This window comes from Salmo salar, chromosome ssa26 (genome assembly GCF_905237065.1).
Source record: "Salmo salar chromosome ssa26, Ssal_v3.1, whole genome shotgun sequence".
Lineage (NCBI taxonomy): Eukaryota > Metazoa > Chordata > Actinopteri > Salmoniformes > Salmonidae > Salmo > Salmo salar.
Genome location: NC_059467.1, coordinates 1,338,508 through 1,364,153, shown reverse-complemented (window position 1 = coordinate 1,364,153; position 25,646 = coordinate 1,338,508). Strand labels below are relative to the sequence as shown.

Below are 25,646 nucleotides of genomic sequence, written 5' to 3'. Positions count from 1 at the left end.
GTGAAGGTCCTGGGGACTTTAAGTAGCAACCACCTAGCAGACCGGGTATGGTAACTGCTGGTGGTGAAGAAGACCAGACTACAGAGGTAAAGAGGGAGTTTACCCAAAAGGGCTTTGTAGATGAACACATACAAATGTTTCTTTCTGCGCATATAAAGGGAGGTCCAACCTACCATTTGGTACAATGTGCAATGGTGGGTGAGTGTCTTGGCATTTGTAATAAAGCGCAAGGATGCATGATAAACAGAGTCCAGTCTCTGTAAGACGGAGGTGGTTGCATGCATATACAACAAGTCACCATAATCAATTACAGAGAGAAAAGTGGCCTGAACAAGCTTCTTTCTAGCCATAAGCGGGAAGCAAGCCTCATTACGAAAATAAAAACCCAATTTCCGCTACCCAAACTTGTTGCTCCGTCCAAACACTACGCCACGCCCACAAACGTTAGTTTCTTCTCTGCAATGAGTCTGGATCTAAGTACTTCAACAATGATTGTTCCCAGAAACCGATGGGTTGGGCCAGAGTAAGAATATACGTGGGTAAAGCGGCATTGTGAAAATTCACCATTGGCTTTGGTAATCTGAATTGTTAGAGATTATCCAATCGCTGGTAACTTTGTTTTGTACAACACCCCTCATTTTGATGTCTCCACAAACGACTTCAAAGACGGCCATCTCAGACTGAAGTATGAAGCGAACACAGAGCAGTGGAAGAATTCAGTTTAAGTCGTCAGGCAATACAGTTTAAGTCGTCAGGCAATAGGTAGTCATGTTGACTTATCGAGACTTAGTCTTTGGACTTAAAGGCACTTGACTTGGGGGAACTTACTCCGATCTTGTCGTCAATGAGCTGACATGCTACCTCCATCTGTTGCGGGGTGCCTCTGATGGAGAAGATGCGAACATTGGGGTCGGTGTTGGGAGGGGGGTTCCTCTGCAGCTCCACGTGGGCTCCAGACTGCTGGTTGATGCTCTTGATGGTATCTCCGCCTGGACAAACAACACACATCATCACACCACATGAGACCACTGACGGCTGGGAATAACACATCCTTTGTCATCGCCCTTGATGTTTTGGATGCAATAGTGTTGGGCCGATATATGATAATGTTGGGAATTGGCAATATTTGACCTCGATGATATATCGTGATGCGCAAGATTATTCTCCATTTGAAATCAAAACCGTGCAGTTTAACTAAATTATTTTTAAATGACGAATGATGTTTTTCACCATAACAGTATTTTTAATGAGCAACTATATAATCACAAATAAGTACACAAATAGCACAGTCTGGAATTATTTAGTCATTAGCGGCGCAAAACGATATCGGATATCCCTTTAAATCTTTTGATGATAATATGATCAACAAGTACTTCACCTGCATTCATACACACTGTATATAAAAAGGTGCATTTCTAATATTATGACTCAATGGCCGAGAGGTCTGGAGTTTGTATTTGAAGTGTAAGGGAATGTTGTACGCTTATTAACTAAAAAAGGAAGCTAAAAAGTATACACCTCTCCACGTCTCAATTTTCCTTTACATCCGTGAAAATTTGCAACAAAAATAGATCACACTTCCCACCGACACGACATAAAGGGTGAGTGCCACCTGATGAGTGCCACCAGTCTATGTGCTGTCTGCAACTCGACTTCTGTATGTGGGGAGCAATTACACGTCAGGCCAAACAGAATCATTACGGCTGGGCAAGGATTTTTTTCTTTTATTAAACCGTATCCCTTTTTTTTTTTTTGAATTTTGCTGTCTGTGGCTCTTTTGAAGCGAGCAGGGCAGGCATTCAGAAATCGGTTCCCCCCTGTGCCAAGTCCTCTCAAAGACCCCGGACGGCCACCCGTTCCTTCCACCTCGACTCAAAAGAGCAGGCTGGCTTCTCGGCTAGGGGCCGCTGATGTCCGAACATCAATTACATGTTTGTTCACAATTTGGTGACACGTTGTCAACCCCGCTTGAACCCGGGCTGAAAAAGCCGGAGAAAAGAGTCCTCCTCCCGCTGCCAATAGACTACCCGGGGCCATTAACCCATTGTCAACCAAATGAAACTTCTGCATTAATGAAGCCATTATGAGGTCTCCAGTCAGAAGGAGAGAGGAATAAAGGCACTGACTATTCAGTGCCAAGGAGTGGGCCATGGTTAGTGGAGATAATAAGGCCCTCTCAATGAAGCTGCTGGTTCAGGTTGCCAGAGACAGAGAAGGGGGATTTGGGGGGGGGATTTGGACTTATATGAGGGAGACGCAGGACCACTAAGTACTATCTCTTATATGTGAATAAGAGTTTGTAGCAGTCAAATCCACATAATCTTTTCGTCCGACCTGTATGATTGCGTGTGCCACGGGTGTTAACCGCACATGTTGTTCCGACTCAGGTGTATTAAAATGTAGCTTTAATCTGTGCAGAGGAATTTCACATCGGAAATGAATTTCTGAATGGTGTAGAGCCAGTGTTGTATGAATGCATTTTGAAATTCAATCAAGTTGTTGGATAAACTAGCATTTCTGAAGAATTTAGTAAACAGTGTAGGTAGGTCCTGATCATGTATGTCTCCTATCAATATTGTTATACAAAACACTTGCATCCATTTCCAACCATTTCAGATACCTGCTGCTAGCCTTCAGTGGCACAAGTAGCGGAGGGCAGAAGTCTGTTATGACTTAACAAGTGAATTCAATTGCCACATTGTAAGTACTTCCCAAGTCAATAATCTTTTCTTATTATTGACTTAGGAAGTACTTACAAGGTGGCAATTGAATACCGTAAATTACCGTAAAATACCTTAAAATAAAGTATGAAGAAAACAACCCTGCAGGTCTCACTATAAAAACAATACAGATTAAATATCACAAACCATTTTAAGATACAAGGTGCTAAAAGTCCCTCTGTAACCCTGCCAATCTGTAAAACCAAGTATTTTTAACTATAAGCCGCAACTTTTTTCCCAGGCTTTGAACCTCACGGCTTAAACAATGACGAGGCTAATATATGGATTTTTTCCGCAATCAATTTTTTTCTCTCCAAAAAAACACATTCTGTGACGTGCTCAGTTTTTTGGCAGCATGAAGCTTTCATTAGACCAATGAAATTGCCGAACGGGTTAAGGTCAAACAACTTTTTTGTTTACTGTTTAGATTAAATCGAGCGCTCTCAAACTTCCCATCATTCTGATTACGGTAGTCATTTTGTCACCCTCATCATGGCAAAGACACGGAGAAATGCATATGATGCAGCTTTCAAGTTGAAGGCGATTGATCTGGCTGTTGGAAAAGGAAATAGAGCTGCTGCACGGGAGCTTGGTCTTAATGAGTCAATGATAAGATGTTGGAAACAGCAGCGTGAGGAATTGACTCAAAAAAAGACAACTAAAGCTTACTGCTAATTTTTAATTTTTTGTTACAAGCCGTGTTGCGTTAAAGCCTATTTATTTTTGTTACAAGCCGTGTTTCGTTAAAGCCTATTTATTTTTGTTACAAGCCGTGTTTCGTTAAAGCCTGTGTAAAGTTAATTTGTTTCAATGTACCGGTAGGCACCTGCGGCTTATAGACATGTGCGGCTTATTTATATTCAAAATAATATATATATTTTTAAATTCAGTGGGTGCGGCTTATATTCAGGTGCGCTTAATAGTCCGGAAATTACGGTATATATATATACATATACAGATGAAGTTGGCAGTTTACATACACCTTAGCCAAATACATTTAAACTCAGTTTTTCACAATTCCTGACATTCAATCCTTGTAAAAATTCATTAGGATCACCACTTTATTTTAATAATGTGAAATGTCAGAATAATAGTAGAGGGAATTATTTATTTCAGCTTTTATTTCTTTCATCACATTCAAAGTGGGTCAGAAGTTTACATACACTCAATTAGTATTTGGTAGCATTGCCTTCAAATTGTTTAACTTGGGTCAAACGTGTCGGGTAGCCTTCCACAAGCTTCCCACAAAAAATGTGGTGAATTTTGGCCCATTCCTCCTGACAGAGCTGGTGTACTTGAGTCAGGTTTGTAGGCCTCCTTGCTTGCAAAATGTTTTTCAGTTCTAACCACAAATTTTCTATGCGATTGAGGTAAGGGCTTTGTGATGGCCACTCCAATACCTTGACTTTGTTGTCCTTAAGTCATTTTTCCACAACATTGGAAGTATGCTTGGGGTCATTGTCCATTTGGAAGACCCATTTGCGACCAAGTTTTAACTTCCTGACTGATGTATTGAGATGTTGCTTCAATATATCCACATAATTTCCCTTCTTCATGATGCCATCTATTTGGTGAAGTGTACCAGTCCCTCCTGCAGCAAAGCACCCCCACAACATGATGCTGCCACCCCCGTGCTTCATGGTTGGGATGGTGTTCTTCGGCTTGCAAGCCTCCCCCTTTTTCTTCCAAACATAATGATGGTCATTATGGCCAAATGGTTCTATTTTTGTTTCATCAGGCCAGAGAACATTTCTCCAAAAAGTACAATCTTTGTCCCCATGTGCAGTTGCAGACCGTTGTCTGGCTTTTTTTATGGCGGTTTTGGAGCAGTGGTTTCTTCCTTGCTGAGCGGCCTTTCAGGTTATGTCGATATAGGACTCGTTTTACTGTGGATAGAGATACTTTTGTACCTGTTTCCTCCAGCATCTTCACAAGGTCCTTTCCTGTTGTTCTGGGATTGATTTGCACTTTTTGCACAAAAGTATGTTCATCTCTAGGAGACAGAACGCGTCTCCTTCCTGAGCGGTAGGACGGCTGCATGGTCCCATGGTGTTTATACTTGCGTACTATTGTTTGTACAGTTGAACGTGGTACCTTCAGGCGTTTGGAAATTGCTCCCAAGGATGAACCAGACTTGTGGAGGTCTACAATTTGTTTTCTGAGGTCTTGGCTGATATCTTTTGATTTTCCCATGATGTCAAACAAAAAGGCACTGAGTTTGAAGGTAGGCCTTGAAATACATACACAGGTACACCTCCAAATGAAATTATGTCAATTAGCTTATCAGAAGCTTCTAAAGCCATGACATCATTTTCTGTGATTTTCCAAGCTGTTTAAAAGGCACAGTCAACTTAGCGTATGTAAACTTCTGACCCACTGGAATTGTGATAGTGAATTATAAGTGAAATATTCTGTCTGTAAACAATTGTTGGAAAAATTACTTTTGTCATCCATAAAGTAGATGTCCTAACCGACTTGCCAAAACAATACTTTGTTAACAAGAAATTTGTGGAGTGATTGAAAAGCGTACGTAAACTTCCAACTTCAACTGTATACACATACACACACACACACACATATATATATATATATATATATATATATATACATACACACTATCGTTCAAAAGTTGGGCCTCTGTACGCCTGTGTAGATATTCCATAAAAAAATCTGCCATTTCCAGCTACAATAGTCATTTACAACATTAACAATGTCTACACTGTACTTCTGATCAATTTGATGTTATTTTAATGGACAAAAAAAGCTTTTTTTTTTTTAGTGTGTGTGTGTGTGTGTGTGTATGACACACTATGCACCCCTTTGAGGAATTCCGTAGGGGATTGTTCTATCGCCATGGCCATATATATTACACCCTGGGGCTAGGAAGGAACATGGCTCGTCGCTTTGGTTGTCCCCTTCTTCTCACTAGGGTTGTGGTGCAGTTCAGGGGTTTGTGGGGGATGTAGGTCTGACAGAGGGGTGAGCAGAGGCACTGGCTGCATGTGGCATCGTAAAGACATTAATCACTGTGCCGAAAAGGGCGTCGTGACAGGGCACAGAACGGCTGCCTTCCATCCATATTGGCCCATTTCTTATGGTAATGCCAAGATGGGGCCCTCTGCAACTAGGTTTATTTGTCCCATTCACCTCAGCACAGAAGGCACTTGACATTTCTATTGCTCAGTTCTTTATTATAGGTGAAGACCCCCCTTCAACCGACCCACCCTTAACACAAATACCCCCGCCGTGGCTCGCACGCTCGCAGCGAGCCAATCGCTAAATGGTCAATGACTTTTAGATAGCAGGCAATAGAGTAAGAATGAATAGCAAATAAGCTAATTCGAAACCGTCATTCCCTCATTTGAGCCCATTGCCCGGAAAACGGATCTCATTAGAAGGACCGGGGCAATCTTCCAGATGATTGAGGGCTGTTATAATGAAACTCAAACAATTAATATCACATTACTTCACATGCATTATTCCCCTCAGTAAGCACTTTACGTAGGTGAGAATAGCACTTTTAAAAGCCATATATATACACACACACACACACACACACACACACACACACACACACACACACACACACACACACACACACACACACACACACACATACACACACACACACACACACGAGTGCAGGGTGAGAAAGTGAGAGACAGAAAGGGAGAGAGGGACTCCATGGCCACCCAGGTGCTTCTGGCACATTAGAGAAACTTAGTAACTTTCATTCTAAGAAATCCGATGGGAAAAAAAATATGCACTTCGCGAAAGGGATTGCTAACATAACTAGAAAAGTACAATGTGGTGTGCATGCTAGCTTGTGAAGGATTGATTGATAGGATAGCCTGACCATGTGAAAGTTGGTTTGGTGTCTAGCTTGAACAGGTCAAGAGTTTGTGGGTTATTTTATGCAAATGTATATATATACACTGAACAAAAATATGAAAGCAACATGTAAAATCCCAGAAATGTTCCATAAGAACAAAAAGCTTCTCAAATTGTGAGCACACATTTGTTTACATCACTGTTAGTGAGCATTTAGCCTTTGACAAGATAATCCATCCACCTGACAGGTGTGGGATATCAAGAAGCTGATTAAACAGCATGATCATTACACAGGTGCACCTTGTGCTGGGGACAATAAAAGGCCACTCTAAAATGTGCAGTTTTGTCACATAACCTAGAATCTAGAGTCAACAAACAGTTACAGTCTTTTCTTTCTGCTAACAGTATTCTTAGCACCAATCAATCTGGTTTTAGATCTAAACACAGTACCACATCGGCCACTATGCTTGTTGTAAATGATATTGCAAATGCCTTAGATGATAGAAAGCACTGTGCTGCGTTGTTTGTAGATTTGTCAAAAGCTTTTGACACTGTAGACCATGCTATCCTTTTGAGTAAGCTGTCTTCTATAGGAGTGGGCACTGATGCCTGCCGATGGTTTTATGACTATCTTAAAGATAGAACTCAGGCCGTCATGGTCGACGGGGTCAAGTCTGACTCCTTACAGTTACTTAAAGGGGTGCCTCAGGGTTCAATAATTGGCCCACTATTGTTCTCACTTTATATAAACAACATTGGTGATGATGTCAAATATGGTAAATTCCATTTATATGCAGATGACACAGTGATGTACTCTATTGCTCCAACAGCGGACCAAGCTTTAATGCAGTTGGAGTCTGATTTTAGGATACTACAGGGGTCTCTTTTACAGCTTAAACTTGTTTTAAACGCTAAGAAAACAAATGTCATGTTTTTTTCTAGGTCTAAACTCTCAGTTAGAAACACTTTTGTAATCACTAGCCTGGATGGTACTCAAATCAAACAGGTCTCTGCATATAAATATTTAGGGGTATGGTTAGATGATAAGCTTTCTTTTAAAAAACATGTTACTGAATTGGGAAAAAAGCTCAAATTCAAGATAGGGTTCCTTTACAGAAACAGGGCTTGTCTGTCCTTTGTAAATAGAAAACAAATTGTGCAGGCTACTTTTATGTCCGTTTTAGATTATGGTGATATTATCTATATGCATGCATCGGCAAACACATTAAAACCACTGGATGCTATTTACCATTGTGCACTCAGGTTTATCACGGGTGATAGTTACAAAACTCATCACTGTATCCTATATCAACATGTGGGTTGGGCCTCTATCTTTGAGGCGAGAGCAACATGCTCTCTTGTTTATTTATAAAGCGCTTCTTTTAAAACTACCTCCATATATATCATCATTAATTTCCACTAGATATACAAATTTTAAAACCAGATCACAGATGTGGATTACATTAGAGACTCCTGCAGTCTCCACAGAGTTGGGTAGGACTGCCTTTAGTTCCTTTGCGCCTTATTTATGGAACAAACTGCAGATCCAACTTAAGTTAGACACTCTGGTGTCCCTTGCCCATTTTAAAAATGTTATGGAGGATCAATATGATGTTGTCTGTGATTGTTTCTGTTGAATTGTGTCTTTGTTTTGTATGTTTGAAATGTTCTTGTCTGTATGCCTAAAACTGTACATGTCAACATGTTTACACAGGGCACAGCCGTAAAAGAGATCCAGGTCTGTCTGTTTTCCCTGTTAAAATAAAGATAAAAAAATAAAAAAATAACACAAAGCCCAGGACATCCGGCTTCTCTACCTGCAGGACCATCTGAGACCAGCCACCCGGATGGACAGCTGATGAAACTGAGGAGTATTTCTGTCTGTAATAAAGCCCTTTTGTGGGGAAAAACTCATTCTGATTGGCTGGGCCTGGCTCCCCAGTGGGTCTATGCCCTCCCAGGCCCACCCACCATGGCTGCGCCACTGCCCAGTCATGTGAAATCCATAGGTTAGGGCATAATGAACTTATTTAAATTAACTGACTTCCTTATATGAACTGTAACTCAGTAAGATCGTTGAAATTGTTGCATGGTGCATTTATATTTTAATTTAGTATAGTTACAGTTGATAAAAGTATTTGAAGTTAGGACTTGGTGTCTCTAACTTGAACGGTTCAAGAGTCGCTGTTGGTGGGTTAATTTATGCAAATGTTTTCAAATTTATATACAGTGCATTCGGAAAGTATTCAGACCCCTTGACTTTTTACACATTTTCATATGGTACAGCCTTATTCAAAATGGATAACATTTATTTTTTTCCTTATCAATCTACACACAATACCCCATAATGACAAAGCGAAAACAGGTTTTTAGAAATGATTGCCAATTTATTAAAAGTAAAAACATAAATACCTTATTTATATAAGTATTCAGACCCATTGAGACTTGAAATTGAGCTCCGGTGCATCCTGTTTCCATTGGTCATCCTTGAGATGTTTCTACAACTTGATTGGAGTCTACCTGTGGTAAACTCAATTGATTGGACATTATTTGGAAAGGCACACACCTGAGCAAGAGCAAAAACCAAGCCATGAGGTCGAAGGAATTGTCCGTAGAGCTCCGAGGTAAAGATCTGGGGAAGGGTACCAAAAAATGTCTGCAGCATCGAAGGTCCCCAAGAACACAGTGGCCTTCATTCTTGAATGGAAGAAGTGTGGAACCACCAAGACCCTTCCTAGAGCTGGTCCCCCGGCCAAACTGAGCAATCAGGTGAGAAGGGCCTTGATCATGGAGGTGACCAAGAACCCAATGGTCATGCTGACAGAGCTCCAGAGTTCCTCTGTGGAGATGGGAGAACCTTCCAGAAGGATAACCATCTCTGCAGAACTACACCAAATTAGGTGTTTATGGTAGAGTGGCCAGATGGAAGACACTAATCAGTAAAAGGCACAACAGCCTGCTTGGCGTTTGCCAAAAAACACCCAAAGGACTCTCAGACCATGAGAAACAAGATTATCTTGTCTGATGAAACCAAGATTGAACTCTTTGGCCTGAATGCCAAGCGTCAAGCCTGGAGGAAACCTGGCACCATCCATGTTTTTCAGCAGCAGGGACTGGGAGACTAGTCAGGATCGAGGGAAAGATGAACGGAGAAAAGTACAGAGAGATCCTTGATGAAAACCTGCTCCAGAGTGCTCATTACCTCAGACTGGGGCAAAGCTTCACCTTACAACAGGATAACGACCCGAAGCACACAGCCAAGACAATGCAGGAGTGGCTTCGGGACAAGTCTCAATGTCCTTGAGTGGCCCAGCCAGAGCCTAGAATTGAAGCCGATCGAACATCCCTGGAGACCTGAAAATAGCTGGGCAGCGACGCTCCCCCTTTTCTTATTTATGAAGTAAATCTCTATTTTTGGTGTAAATGGCATGTTATAGAAGGGTCAAACTTTTGTGTGTGATTTGGCTTGTTTTTGAGAAACTTACCCCAGCTGCGATTCATTTCCTCATTGCTCGTTGTGCAGTATCAGGGCACGCTAAAGATATTTACAAAAAACACCCAAATACATCCTTTTAGAAACAGACACACTCTCAGTATAGTGATGTAGGTCTTTAGATGTCATACACATGAAATTCCCTAGGTGATCCACAACGTTATAATCCATTTTGGTTGAGTCACGCCGTTTCCCCACAGAGCTGTGTAGGCCCGAGCGTGTCCTTATAGTACACGGACACAGCCCGCGCAGCACAGCAGGTAGGAGAAATGTTCGAGTCACACAAAATGGATTATAACGTTGCGGATAAAGTTCGGAATGACACAATTTCATGTGTGAAATTTCATAGTGTAATTTGTGGTTTGCCTTTAAAATAAATGTCCCCCAGTGAACAGGTTTCAAACTGATACAAACAGTGGAATCATGCCATATTTGGACTAGATAATGCTGAACCAGGTTGGTATGTTATATAAATTCAACAAAATACAAAAATCTGTTGAAATCGCACTGTGGATGTGAAAAACTTTCGAACTGCATTGGGGAAATAATTAAACTGTACAGCCTAACCTATGGTTTGTGCACCCAAGAAATGGGGCATCAGCCTACTTAGTGACACTCACAGAACACAACTGTGTAGAGTTTACACAAATATTAGCGTCTTAGCTCCGCTCAGCTTCCCTTATGTTGTTTCATCGCCCCCAACATATTCAAAGGATCATGGCCGTTTGAGACAAAAGCCCTGTACGTACTGGCCAACTATGGTTTGCATGCCCTGCCGTAGGACCCTATCATGCAGAATAAGTGGTTGGAGTTCGTAGTGCAATGGTGGTGAGTATACAGGTAACTAGACCATAGACAGCTGGTTATGTATGTGGTTATGTACAGTATATCTGAAAAGTTGTATTAAAAAATACACAACTTTATAAACAAGTAGGCTAATTTCACAGGCAAGCAGATACAACTAGTAGAGCCATTTTGGTTGTAAAGTACATTAGCAAAAAGCTTTGTCCTTCTTTAGAACAAAATACCACTTTGCTGTCTATTATATCACCCTGTCACAGGCCCTCCCAGTCAACACCACCTCATAAGATTGCCTGCTGCAGTTGTTTGAGAGATGTCCAGCTTGTAGCCGAACATGCAGCATAGAGAAGACCAGCAAGGGGGCCCTCATCATTGTGTGTGTGTGTGTGTGTGTGTGTGTGTGACCGACCAGTATCTTTGATGAGGGGCCAGGAGCTGATCTACGCTGCTATGCCCATCAATGGGGCTCTGGAAAATACCTCACCTCCAGCCTCACCTCTTGCCTGCTCTCCAATGGTCGCTGATGGGGAGAAAATAATTAGGTATGTTTAGTCTAACCTGTTCAAACGTCAACATAGTATATGTTTGTGTCAGATATCACTTATCCCTAACTGCTATTGGTAATAGAACCGTAATTGTGTATGTGTTCACAGAAACATGTATGGAGCCAGCACACAAAGACTTGCAAGATGATGTGATGAAGTCCAAATTGACAGACGGGCTTGATACTGATGTCTCTGAATTAGGGCTGTCCCCGACACAAAAAAATTCACTAACAGGGATGTAAACTAATTTGTGCACAACATTTTAGGGAAATAAGCTTTTTGTGAGTATGGAACATTTCTGGAATCTTTTATTTAAGTGTATATAAAAAAAAGAAGCATGAAAAGGTAGCTTAATGGGATAATGTCTTACTGTGGTGTGTGAAGAATCAAATCATTTACCTTGCATGTGGTACATTATTGTGGAAGCACCTCCTCCAAGTGTATGAATTAAGCTGTTAGAGAAGGTTTAAATACTATGCAACCTGCCTACACATAGTTTGAAGTACAATACGAACAGTTACTGTAGTAGCTCAAAGCTGTGTGCTGGGAAAAACTTGGTAGAGCATGGGTGGAATTGGCACTCTGGTGCTCATGTGAATTTCCTTTCTCTTTTAGGCTTCAGACTAATGCCTATTCTCATTTAAATTGTAGTTTTTTGTTTTTAATTTAGTGAAAGTTGATCAAAGTTAGGATTGCCTGAATATGTGATTTGGTGTTGCTAGCTTGAACGGTTCAAGAGTTACTGTTAGTTAATTTACGCTTATTTATGCAAACATATATAGTTATAGCTGATAGAAGTTTTTAAGAATCAGAAGTTTTGGCTATCCTAACATGTGAAAGTTGATTTGTTGTCTCAGTGGTTACTGTTATTGAGCTATTTCATGCAAATGTGTATAGTTAATAAAGATTTTAAAGAAAGTTAAGTTGGGATAGCCTAAAAGTTTTAAAGTTGGTCTTGTAGCTTAATTGGCCAAAGAACAGGTCCATTTTGAAAAGCTACCCCTGTATTCCTAAGGTTCTCATTTAAACCCAAGTTAATTTATGCAAATCTAAAATTGTTATAATCAAAAAAGTATACATACTATAAAAACATATTTAGAAAAGCAATCAAAGTTGGGATAGTCTGAACATCTCAAAGTTGGTTTGATCACTTAAACAGTGAAAAATATTTAAAGAATATATATATATATTTTTTACCATTCAAGTCTATGGCCCTTTTTTCCCAAAGAAATGCATCGGAAGTTAATTTAAATATTGCTATATAAAGTATAAAGAGCGGGTTAAAGAAATCAACTGATTATATGATTTGGTAAGAAATCTAGAGTTGTTTTGCCTTCAGCAAGCACCCCTATTAATAATTTGAATATTTAAGAAATCTAGAGTTGTGCTTTGCTTAGCATGCACACCTAATAATAGAGAGAACAATGTATAGCTAACAGATCCCGATGCCATTTGATATTATGAACACAAGCGTTCTAAATAAGGTGGTGGAGGATAGGGCATTCAATACGTTGAATGATAATGGTTTTATCATTTTGAGATCAATCACACCCTACTGAGTCATACAGTGCCTTCAAAGAGAATTGTTGACATTTTCCTGTATTACAGCCTGAATTCAAAATTGAATAAATAAAAATATTTCTCTCCCATCTATACACAATACCCCTTAATGACAAAGTTAAAACAAGTATTTTGAAAATGTAGAACATTTATTGAAAATAAAATACAGAAAAATCTCATTTACATAAGTATTCTCACCCCTCACCTTTGGAAACGATTCCAGCTTTGAGTCTTTCCGGGTCTCTAAGTCTCTAAGAGCACCTGGATTGTGCAATATTTGCACATTATTCTTTTTTTTAATTCTTCATGCTCTGTCAAGTTGGTTGTTGATCAATGCTAGACAGCCATTTTCATGTCTTGCCACAGATTCTCAAGCAGATTTAAGTCAAAACTTTAACTAGGCCACTCAGGAACATTCAATGTCACCTTGTTAAGTAACGCCAGTGTATATTAGGCCTTGTGTTTTAGGTTATTGTCCTGCTGAAAGGTGAATTCACCTCCTAGTGTCTGGAGGAAAGCAGACAACCAGGTTTCCTCTAGAATTTTGCCTTTGCTTAGCTCTATTCCGTTTATTTTTATCCCAAAACAACTCCCAGTCCTTGCCGATGACAAGCATACCCATAACATGATGCAGCCACCACCATGCTGCGAAATATGAAGAGTGGTACTCAGTGATGTGTTGGATTTGCCCCAGATATAACATTTGTATTCAGGACATAAAGTTCTTTGCAACATTTTTACTTTAGTGCCTTATCGCAAACATGAGGCATGTTTTGGAATATTTTTATTCTGTACAGGCTTCCTTCTTTTCAAATCTGTAACTTAGGTTAGTATTGTGGAATAACTACAATGTTGTTGATCCATCCTCAGTTTTCTCCTATCACAGCCATCAAACTCCGTAACTGTTTTAAAGTCACCATTAGACTCATGGTAAAATCCCTGAGCGGTTTCCTACCTCTACGGCAGGTATTCCCAAACTGGGGTACGCGCAATGCCATCGGGGGTACGCCAAATAAAAATGTGATTCACATTTTCAAACAGTACATTTATATTTTCCAATGGGGCTATACATTTGTGTGAGTTTTTTTCCCCCCCCTCGCCTGAGCAGTCTTGTTTCACTGCCAAAAATAAAATTAAACAATCTAGCGTTCAGCGAAATAACAACACAATGTCAAATACAGGTAGCCTAGTCAAATAATTAACATCCAATCACATTAACCGTTACTCTCCCATGGGAAACCTTCACTCTTGAGCAGACATTTAGAAACGAAACATGACAATTTGAAAAATAATCCACGGGAGTTTTTTGAGCGAGAATAAAGACGACTTTCGAGTAGTAAAACATGTATAAAAGCCACGGATATGGCTTGGACAATGCTGGGGGAAAAATTATACAGACAATGTATTCATCAAACAACACTGTTTCACGACGCATCAATGACATGGCAGGAGATGTTTTGAAACAATTATCTGCGTTACAGCTGGATGAGTCAACAGACGTGGTGGGCCTGGAACAGCTTCTGGTATTTGCCCGTTACGGTTATGGGGGGTCAATTAAGGAAGACATTCTCTTCTGGAAGCCAGGACAACAGGAGAGGAATTTTTTAAAGTACTGGACAGCTTTGTGACATCAAATAGACTTTGGTGGTCAAGATGTGTTGGTATCTGTACTGATGGCGCAAAAGACAAGACAGGGAGACATAATGGAGTGGTAATGCGCGTGCAAGCAGTTGATCCCGACGCCACTTGGGTACACTGCAGCATTCACCGAGAGGCTCTTGCTGCCAATGGAATGCCTGACAGCTTGAAAGATGTTTTGGACACTAGTGAAAATGGTTAACTTTGTTAAAGCAAGGCCCCTGAACTCTCGTGTATTTTCTGCACTCTGCAATGATATGGGCAGCGACCATGTAACGCTTTAACAACATACAGAAGTGCGCAGGTTATCAAGAGGCAAAGTATTGACACGTTTTTTTTTTAATTGAGAGACTAGTTTAAAGTTTTCTTTACTGAACATAATTTTCACCTGTCTGACCGCTTGCATGATGACGAGTTTCTCACACGACTGGCCTATCTGGATTATGTTTTTTTCTTGCCTGAATGATCTGAATCTAGGATTACAGGGACTCTCCACAACTAAGTTTACATAAACCTTAGCCAAAAACATTTAAACACAGTTTTTCACAACTCATGGCATTTAATCCTAGTAAAAATTCCCTGTCTTAGGTCAGTTAGGATCACCACTTTATTTTAAGAATGTGAAATGTCAGAATAATAATAGAGAAAATGATTTATTTCAGCTTTCATTTCTTTCATCACATTCCCAGTGTGTCAGAAGTTTAAATACTAATTGAGTGTATTTGGTAGCATTGCCTTTAAATTGTTTAACTTGGGTCAAACGTTTCAGGTAGCCTTCCACAAGCTTCCCATAATAAGTTGGGTGAATTCTGGCCAATTCCTCCTGACAGAGCTGGTGTAACTGAGTCAGGTTTGTAGGCCTCCTTGCTCACACACACTTTTTCAGTTCTGCCCACAAATCTTCTATAGGGTTGAGGTCAGGGCTTTTGATGGCCACTCCAACACCTTGACTTTGTTGTCCTTAAGCCATTTTGCCACAACTTTGGAAGTATGCTTGGGGTCATTGTCCATTTGGAAGACCCATTTGTGACCAAGCTTTAACTTCCTGACTGATGTCTTGAGATGTTGCTTCAATATATCCACAGAATTTTCCTCCCTCATGATGCCATCTATTTTGTGAAGTGCACCAGTCCCTCCTGCAGAAAAGCACCCCAACAACATGATGCTGCCACCCCCGTGCTTCACGGTTGGGATGGTGTTCTTCGGCTTGCAAGCATCCCCCTTTTTCCTCCAAACATAACAATAGTCATTAGGCCAAACAGTTCTATTTTTGTTTCATCAGACCAGAGGACATTTCTCCAAAAAGTACGATCTTTGTCCCCATGTGCAGTTGCAAACCGTAGTCTGGCTTTTTTTTATGCCGGTTTTGGAGCAGTGGCTTCCTTGCTGAGCGGCCTTTCAGGTTATGTCGAAATAGGGCTTGTTTTACTGTGGATAGAGATACTTTTGTACCTGTTACCTCTTGCATCTTCACAAGGTCCTTTGCTGTTGTTCTGGGATTGATTTGCACTTTTCGCACCAAAGTACATTCATCTCTAGGAGACAGAACGCGTCTCCTTCCTGAGTGGTATGACGGCTGCGTGGTCCCATGGCGTTTATACTTGCGTACTATTGTTTGTACAGTTGAACGTGGTACCTTCAGGCGTTTGGAAATTGCTCCCAAGGATGAACCAGACTTGTGGAGGTCTTGGTTAATTTCTTTTGATTTTCCCACGATGTCAAGCAAAGAGGCACTGAGCTTGAAGGTAGGCCTTGAAATACATCCGCAGGTACACCTCCAATTGACTCAAATGATGTCAATTAGCTTGTCAGAAGCTTCTAAAAACCATGACAGAATTTTCCAAGCTGTTTAAAGGCACAGCCAACTTAGTGTATGTACATTTCTGACCCACTGGAATTGTGATACGGTGAATTATATGTTAAATAATCTGTCTGTAAACAATTGTTGGAAAAATGACTTGTGTCATGCACAAAGTAGATGTCCTAACCGACTTGCGAAAACCATAGTTTGTAAACAACAAATTTGTGGAGTGGTTGAAAAACGAGTTTTAATGACTCCAACCTAAGTGTATGTAAACCTCCGACTTTAACTGTATATTCAATGTGCGGGACAAAATTGAGGCTATGATTAACAAGTTGGCGCTCTTCTCTGTCTGCATTAACAAGGACAACACACAGGTCTTTCCATCATTGTATGATGTTTTGTGTGCAAATTAACTCAAGCTTACAGACAATGATAAATGTGATATAGTGAAGCACATGAGTGAGTTGGGTGCACAATTACGCAGATACTTTCCCGAAACGGATAATACAAACAACTGGATTCGTTATCCCTTTCATGCCCTGCCTCCAGTCCACTTACCGATATCTGAACAAGAGACCCTCATCGAAATTGCAACAAGCGGTTCTGTGAAAATTACATTTAAATCAGAAGCCACTGCCAGATTTCTGGATAGGGCTGCGCTCAGAGTTTCTTGCCTTGGCAAATTTTGCTGTTAAGACACTGATGCCCTTTGCAACCACGTACCTATGTGAGAGTGTGGAAAATGATTTAAGACAGACTCTCTCCAATACAACCCATCATTGCAGAGTTAAGAGCATCCTTTCAAGCCCACCCTTCTCATTAACCTCTGGTGAGATATTCCAAAAAAATTATGAACAAATAAGGTTTTATATGTAAGATGGCTAAATAAAGAGCAAAAATATTGATTATTATTATTTGTTCCCTTGTCGTATAAGAGCTCTTTGTCACTTCCCACGAGCCGAGTTGTGACAAAAACTCACACTCATTCTTATGTTTAATAAATCAAATCAAATTGTATTAGTCACATGCGCCGAATACAACAGGTTTAGACCTTACAGTGAAAAGCTTATTTATGAGTCCCTAACCAACAATGCAGTTTAACAAGATACGGATAAGAATAAGAGATAAAAGTAACAAGTAATTAAAGAGCAGCAGTAAAATAACAATAGCGAGACTATATACTGGGGGGTTCCGGTACAGAGTCAATATGCGCATATGTATATGTAGGTGGAGTTATTAACCTCCCTGGGCAAGGTGGGACGCTTGCGTCCCACCCAAGTCAACAGCCTGTGGAATCGCGTGGCGCGAAATACAAATACCTCATAAATGCTATAACTTCAATTTCTCAAACATATGACTATTTTACACCATTTTAAAGACAAGACTCTCGTTAATCTAACCACATTGTCCGATTTCAAAAAGGCTTTACAGCGAAAGCAAAACAGATTATGTCAGGAGAGTACCCTGCCAAAAATAATCACACAGCCATTTTCAAAGCAAGCATATATGTCACAAAAACCAAAACCACAGCTAAATGCAGCACTAACCTTTGATGATCTTCATCAGATGACACTCCTAGGACATTATGTTATACAATACATGCATGTTTTGTTCAATCAAGTTCATATTTATATCAAAAACCAGCTTTTTACATTAGCATGTGATGTTCAGAACTAGCATACCCACCGCAAACTTCCGGTGAATTTACTAAATTACTCACGATCAACTTTCACAAAATACATAACAATTATTTTAAGAATTATAGATACAGAACTCCTTTATGCAATCGCGGTGTCAGATTTTAAAATAGCTTTTTGGCGAAAGCACATTTTGCAATATTTTGAGTAGATAGCCCGGCCATCACGGCTAGCTAATTTGACACCCACCAAGTTTGGCCCTCACCAAACTCAGATTTACTATAAGAAAAATTGGATTACCTTTGCTGTTCTTCATCAGAATGAACTCCCAGGACTTCTACTTCAACAACAAATGTTGTTTTGGTTCCAAATAATCCATTGTTATATTGAAATAGCTCAGTTTTGTTCAGGCGTTCAGGTCAGTATCCGAAGGGTGACGCGCGAGCGCATTTTGTGACAAAACATTTCAAAATATTCCATTACCGTACTTCAAAGCATGTCAAACGCTGTTTAAAATCAATTTATATGCTATTTTTCTCATAAAATAGCGATAATATTCCAACCGGACGACGTGGTATTCATTGAAAGACTGGAAGAAAACATGGAGTCGTCTCGTGGACGCGCATCTCCAGTGTCATTGTTCCCTGCCTGACCACTCACAAAAACTCCTGTTGTTTTTCGCCCAGAGACTGCAGAGACGTCATTCCACTTTCTGGCGCCTTCTGAGAGCCAATGGAAGCCTTAGAAAATGTCACGTTACAGCATAGATGCTGTATTTTTGATAGAGATGCCACAGAAGGAGAACAAATTGTCAGACAGGGCACTTCCTGTATGGAATCTTCTCAGGTTTTGGCCTGCCATATGAGTTCTGTTATACTCACAGATACCATTCAAACAGTCTTAGAAACTTTAGAGTGTTTTCTATCCAAATCTACTAATTATATGCATATTCTAGTTTCTGGGCAGGAGTAGTAACCAGATTAAATCAGGTACGTTTTTTATCCGGCCGTGCAAATACTGCCCCCTAGCCCCAAAAGGTTAAAACATGTTGGTATTACAGACTCGGACAAGGAGAGGTTGAAAATGTCAGTGAAGACTGCATCTCAGTGCAAGTGGTGTCACTACAGTCCCTGGTTCGAATCCAGGCTGTATCACATCCGGACATGATTGGGAGTTCCATAGGGCGGCGCACAATTGGCCCAGCATCGTCCGGGTTTGGCTGAGGTAGGCCGCCATTGTGAATATGAATTTGTTCTTAACTGACTTGCCACGTTAAAAAAAGGTTAAAAATGTCGCAAGGATCTGTACACAATTCCTGGAAGCTGAAAATGTCCCAGTTCTTCCATGGCCTGCATACCAACCAGACATGTCACCCATTGAGCATGTTTGGGATGCTCTGCATCAAAGTGTACAACAGCGTTGTTCTAGTTCCTGCCAATATCCAGAAACTTCGCACAGGAGTGGGACAACACTCCACAGGCCACAATCAACAGCCTGATCAACTCTATGCAAAAGTGATGTGTTGCGCTTCATGAGGCAAATGGTGGTCACCCAGACACTGATTGGTGTTCTGATCCACACCCCTATATATACACACATATCTGTATTCCCAGTCATGTGAAATCCCTTGATTAGGGCCTAATGAAGGTATTTCAATTGACTGATTTCCTTACATGAACTGTAACTCAGTATAATTGTTGAAATTGCTGCATGTTGAGTTCATATTTATGTTCAGTGTAAATTCAGGCTGTAACAACAAAATGTGGAAAACGTCAAGGGGTGTGAATACTTTCTTAAGGCACTGTATATGACATACAGTAGAACCTCAAAGATACCAATCTCAGAGTTACAGACTGACCGGTCAACCCAATGGGCCATATCATATTCGGACATGTATTAAACAAAAAATATATACTTCTGTAGGTTACAGACACAGGTATTTGTATTTATTATGGATCCCCATTAGCTGCTGCCAAAGCTCTTCCTGTGGTCCAGCTAAATTAAGGCAGTTTATACAATTGTAAAAACATTACAATACATTCACAGATTTAGCAATACACTGTGTGCCCTCAGGCCCCTACTCCACCATTACCACATATCTACAGTACTAAATCCATGTGTATGTATAGTGCGTATGTTATCGTGTGTGTGTGTGTATGTGTCTGTACCAATGCTTGTGTTGCTTCACAGTCCCAGCTGTTCCATAAGGTGTTTTTCATCTGTTTTTTAAATCAATTTTCACTGCTTGCGTCAGTTACTTGATGTGGAATAGAGTTCCATGTAGTCAAGGGCTCTATGTAGTACTGTGTGCCTCCCATAGTCTGTTCTGGACTTGGGGACTGTGAAGAGACCTCTTGTGGGGTATGCATGGGTGTCCGAGCTGTGTGCAGTAGTTTAGACAGACAGCTCGGTGCATTCAACATGTCAATACCTCTCATAAATAAAAGTAGTGATGAAGTCAATCTCTCCTCCACTTTCAGCCAGGAGAGATTAACATGCATATTATTAATATTAGCTATCTGTGTACATCCAAGGGCCAGCCGTGCTGCCCTGTTCTGAGCCAACTGCAATTTTCCTTTTTTGTCGCACCTGACCACACGACTGAACAGTAGTCAAGGTGCGACAAAACTAGGGCCTGTAGGACCTGCCTGGTTGAAAGTGTTGTTAAGGCGGCAGAGCATCACTTTATTATAGACAGACTTCTCCCCATCTTAGCTTTTACTGCATCAATATGTTTTGACCATGACAGTTTACAATCTAGGGTTACAAGAAGCAGTTTAGTCATCTCAATTTGCTAAATTTACACATTATTTATTACAAGATTCAGTTGAGGTTTAGGGTTTAGTGAGTGTTTTGTTCCAAATACAATGACTATAGTTTTAGAAATATTTAGCGCTAACTTATTCCTTGTCACCCACTCTGAAACTAACTGCAGCTCTTTGTTGAGTGTTGCAGTAATTTCAGTCGCTGTAGTAGCTGACGTGTATAGTGTTGAGTCATCCACATACATAAACAATCTGGCTTAACTCAAAGTCAGTGGCATGATGTTAGTAAAAAAAAAAGCAAGGGGCCAACAGGTACAACTAACTGTTGCTTAGGCCTACAAGTACAAAAACACTTCCAACATTTACAGCATCTGGCTAAATGTGTAGAAAACACGTGGTAAAGGCAATCCATATTTTCTGTAATGGTTCAATGTTATTAAGTGAATTTTGGACATTTCAGTGTTCTGAACAATATATAGTGCATTCGGAAAGTATTCAGACCCCTTGACTTAATCTAAAATTGATTGAATAAAACATTTTCCTCATCAATCTACACACAATACCCCATAATGACAAAGCGAAAACAGGATTTTAGATTAAAAAAAAAGAAGAAAAAAAAGAAATACCTTACTTACATAAATATTCAGACCCTTTGCTATGAGACCCGAAATTGATGTCAGGTGCAACCTATTTCCATTGATCATCCTAGAGATGTTTCTACAACTTGGAGTCCACCTGTGGTAAATTAAATTGATTGGACATGATTTGGAAAGGCACCTGTCTATATAAGGTCCCACAGTTGACAGTGTATGTCAGAGAAACAACCGGCTTGAGCGGTCGAAGGAATTGTCCGTAGTGCTCCGAGACAGGATTGTGGCGAGGCAAAGATCTGGGGAAGGGTACCAAAACATTTCTGCAACATTGAAGGTCCCCAAGAACACAGTGGCCTCCATCATTCTTAAATGGAATTTAGTTTTGAATCATAAAGACCCTTCCTAGAGCTGGCCGCCCGGCCAAACTGAGCAATCAGAGGAGAAGGGCCTTGGTCAGAGAACTGACCCCGATGTTCACTCTGACAGAGCTCTAGAGTTCCTCTGTGGAGATGGGAGAACTTTCCAGAAGGACAACCATCTCTGCAGCACTCCACCAATCAGGCCTTTATGGTAGTGGCCAGACAGAAACCACTCCTTAGTAAAAGGCACATGACAGCCAGCTTGGAGTTTGCCAAAAGGCACCTAAAGACTCATCTCAGACCATGAGAAACAAGATTCTCTGGTCTGATGAAACCAATATTGAACTCCTTGGCCTGAATGCCAAACGTCACATCAGGAAGAAACCTGGCACCATCCCAAGGGAAACATGGTGGTGGGAGAATTACAGTATGCTGTGGGGATGTTTTTCAGCGGCAGGGACTGGGAGACTAGTCAGGATCGAGGGAAAGATGAACGGAGAAAAGTACAGAGAGATCCTTGATGAAAACCTGCTCCAGAGCGCTCAGGACCTCAGACTGGGGCGAAGGTTCACCTTCCAACAGAACAACGACCCTAAGCACACAGCCAAGACAACGCAGGAGTGGCTTCGGGACAAGTCTCTGAATGTCTTTGAGTGGCCCAGCCAAAGCCCAGACTTGAAACCGATCAAAAATCTCTGGAGACCTGAAAATAGCTGTGCAGCGACGCTCCTCATCCAATTTGACAGAGCTTGGATCTGCAGAGAATGGGAGAAACTCCTCAAATACACGTGTCAAGCTTGTAACGTCATACCCAAGAAGACTTGAGGCTGTAATCTCTGCTAAAGGTGCTTCAACAAAGTACTGAGTAAAGGGTATGAATACTTACGTAAATGTGATATTTTAGTAAAAAATAAATCTGTTATTGCTTTGTCATTATGGGATATTGTGTGTAGATTGATGAAGAAAAAAAACAATTTTATCCATTCTAGAGTAACGTAACAAAATGTGGAAAAAGTCAAGGGGTCTGAATACTTTCCGAATGCACTGTACACTTGTGTTCGTAGCTCTGAGGTTCTACACTGCTTTGCGCACTGAGGGACTGAGTTACCTTACCTTTGCCGATCACCAGACCACACTTGTCTGCAAGTATCGTGTAGGTGACTTCCTGCAGTCCCCCTGGTGAGCCCATGCCCCAGTCCCCGTGGCCTCGTCCCCTTCCTCTTGGTCCTCCAGAGCTTCCAAAGCCATCACGTTCCTGCTCCAATCACACGTAAGATAATGATGTTATTATCTCCTTGTGGAAATTTTGTTTGTGGCATACATTAAAACAAATCATCAAGCATAGACAAATGGACAAATCAAGACAATTACATACAATAAATACAATGAGAATAGACTGCAGCGATACATAATGATCCAACATTAAATTAAACTTTTTATATACAGCAATGAGACACACACCAGCTAGTACAGATATACCCTGGGTGCTTAAACCAAGCCTGGAGCGACATTTATTGACAATGTCCTTCTGATATGACATTTCAAACAATATATTAAAATACATGCCATGCAATATCTTATCAACCCTGATATCGTCTGTGCATGTAAAGTCAACCAAAGGTATGACATTTCAATGCATATATTCAAATACATGCCATACAATATCTTATCAACCCTGATATCGTCTGCGCCTACAAAGTCAACCAAAAGGTATGACATATCTGTAAACTGAATTTGACTAGGAGTTGCAGATCTTATTTGCATATCTAAATGGTAATTCTCTTGTAATGGCCACCTGAGCAATACACGCCAGGAGACTCCAGCAACATAGGCCAAGTCCCAAATGGCATCCTATTCCATACGTAGTGCACTATTTTTGACCAGAGCACTATGCAGGAAATAGGATGCCATCGGGACACAGCCATGGGTCAAGAGGCAGCTTGGTGGGAAATAAATTGACTGGGAAATAAGAATCACAAGTGGTACGTGTGCTTGCTTGGCACATGAGGTTTGTGTTCTGTGCCGAGTGCATGTGTGTGTGTGTGTGTGTGTGTGTGTGTGTGTGTGTGTGTGTGCACGCTACTTGTCCGTAATGTGTGTGTTCTGTGCAGTGTGTTCCTTGCTCTGAGTGCTTACTTGCATGGTATTCATTCGTTCTGTCTCTGTGTGTGTACCTGTGCTGTTTGGGTGAGCTCGTTGATGAGTTGGACAGCGTGCTGACACCTGTCTGGTTGTCCCATCACTTGGGCGATGCGCTCTGGGCTGATGCCATCATCTGTCGGTGGGAGGGAGTAGGGTCAACACTAAGCTAACGGTGGTGACTGACAGCAGATACAGCCACACACCAACACACAGAAGCAGTCGCCTTTCCACATATATAATTGGTCATGGTACGATAAGAGACATGGCTTACCCCAATATAATTCCAACTCTACAGAGAAGAGAAACCTTCATTCATATGACACATCTGACATATGTTAAAAGAAATACACACACACACACACCTGGTTTGAATTGGATCCTCACTCCGGATTCTCCCTGGATCTTCTTGATCATCTCGCCACTCCTGCCGATGACAATTCCCACAGCAAACCTGGGTACAGCCACCTGAAGGGAGGGATTGGCCTGAAGCATGTGAGCTCAAACATCAAGGGTGTGTTCAAAATGGCACCATAGTCATTGGTTGTTACATTCACTGGACGTCCTGTACATTGCATTCTTACATCCAAAGTACTTCCACCCAATCTTGACGCAAAGTCGTTTCGGCCACTGCGGAAGTCTCCCTGGTATTTGTCGCGAATGATCTCTATCACCAATTCCCGCGCTTGCTGTGAAGGGGAGAAGAAAATGGGATTCACGTGACGGTACATCCCAGAGGTGAATGAGATGCCATAACGGGATCTACAAAGAGTGAAGATTGACCACCTAATGCATTTTTCAAAGTGCAAAATGATCTGTATCACAAATCAGAAATAGTCTAAATAATTGTCAACAGAAAGCCTCACTGGAATGTAGAGAGGAGGGTCTGTGTTGGATTGAAAAGTGAGGATTTCTGCAAATAATTCTGTGTGCACCGTGGCTGTCGACTGAAGCCGCACCCCACCCACCCTTCACTCACTTGGACTTTGTAGGGATCCCCAGTGATTCTCAGGGGTTTGTCTGCCCCGGTGGGCATGGGGCCGTCCTGGATCATCATCATCTTCACTCCTATTCTCTCCTAAGAAAGAGCACACACAGTGAATGAATGTGTTGTGCAAGTTGTTTTCCTCTCAGTCAGCTGAACGCATCGCTTAGTTCATAGAACTGTGGTTATAGAGATAATGCCAAAAAGGCCAGCTTAAAAATTTAATAATTTTTACACATTTGTTTCTGATACCCCAAAGTATCCTAACATAGATAATTGAAGAGCTTGATGGTCCATGTTAATACTATCTTAAAACAAATCTACATGTTAGGGCAGTAAATATCATACAGAAAACACTTTTTTAAATATAGTTCAAATGGCATCTCTTGCAGGTAGAACATTTTCAATTATAACAATAAGCTTTGCAAGTTGAAAAAGGTTAGCCTGGAGCCCTGACTATAGGTTACTGCTTTTAGATCTGCCTGACTGAATGAATCAAACCTCTTCTTCTTAGGGAAGCCAATATGAACCTGAGAAATATTGCTTTGATAGCCTAATCGTCATCTCAAAAAATTTGTTTCCATGAAATTTCCACTTTCCATTAATTAGGCCTGCTGTCCACAATTAGGTGTAAAACTAACATTGTTCGTTTTTAAAGGAGAATGTGATATCATGTATGAATCAACTTGCCTTTGTAACCTCCCCAACTCACCTTCTCCGATGGGTATGGCGACTCGCACCCAGTGAGGTAGTTTCACAAAAGTGGTTGCCTTAGA

General features: G+C 40.9%; 1 protein-coding gene across 13 annotated transcripts in view; it reads right to left on the bottom strand.

The window, feature by feature from the left end:
• LOC106587004 (far upstream element-binding protein 3) overlaps nucleotides 1-25,646 on the bottom strand; it is a 102,388-nt gene that overhangs the window by 9,059 nt on the left and 67,683 nt on the right. For 12 of the 13 annotated variants that reach the window (XM_045709057.1, XM_014174792.2, XM_045709055.1 and 9 more), the window contains 6 exons: nucleotides 24,865-24,963; nucleotides 24,470-24,574; nucleotides 24,251-24,353; nucleotides 23,921-24,021; nucleotides 22,860-23,004; nucleotides 829-989 (listed from right to left, as the gene is read on the bottom strand). In XM_045709057.1, the coding sequence (XP_045565013.1) occupies nucleotides 829-989; nucleotides 22,860-23,004; nucleotides 23,921-24,021; nucleotides 24,251-24,353; nucleotides 24,470-24,574; nucleotides 24,865-24,963 (714 nt within the window). The remainder of the gene's footprint in view (nucleotides 1-828; nucleotides 990-22,859; nucleotides 23,005-23,920; nucleotides 24,022-24,250; nucleotides 24,354-24,469; nucleotides 24,575-24,864; nucleotides 24,964-25,646) is intronic. The other variant, XM_014174790.2, reaches the window with a different exon arrangement.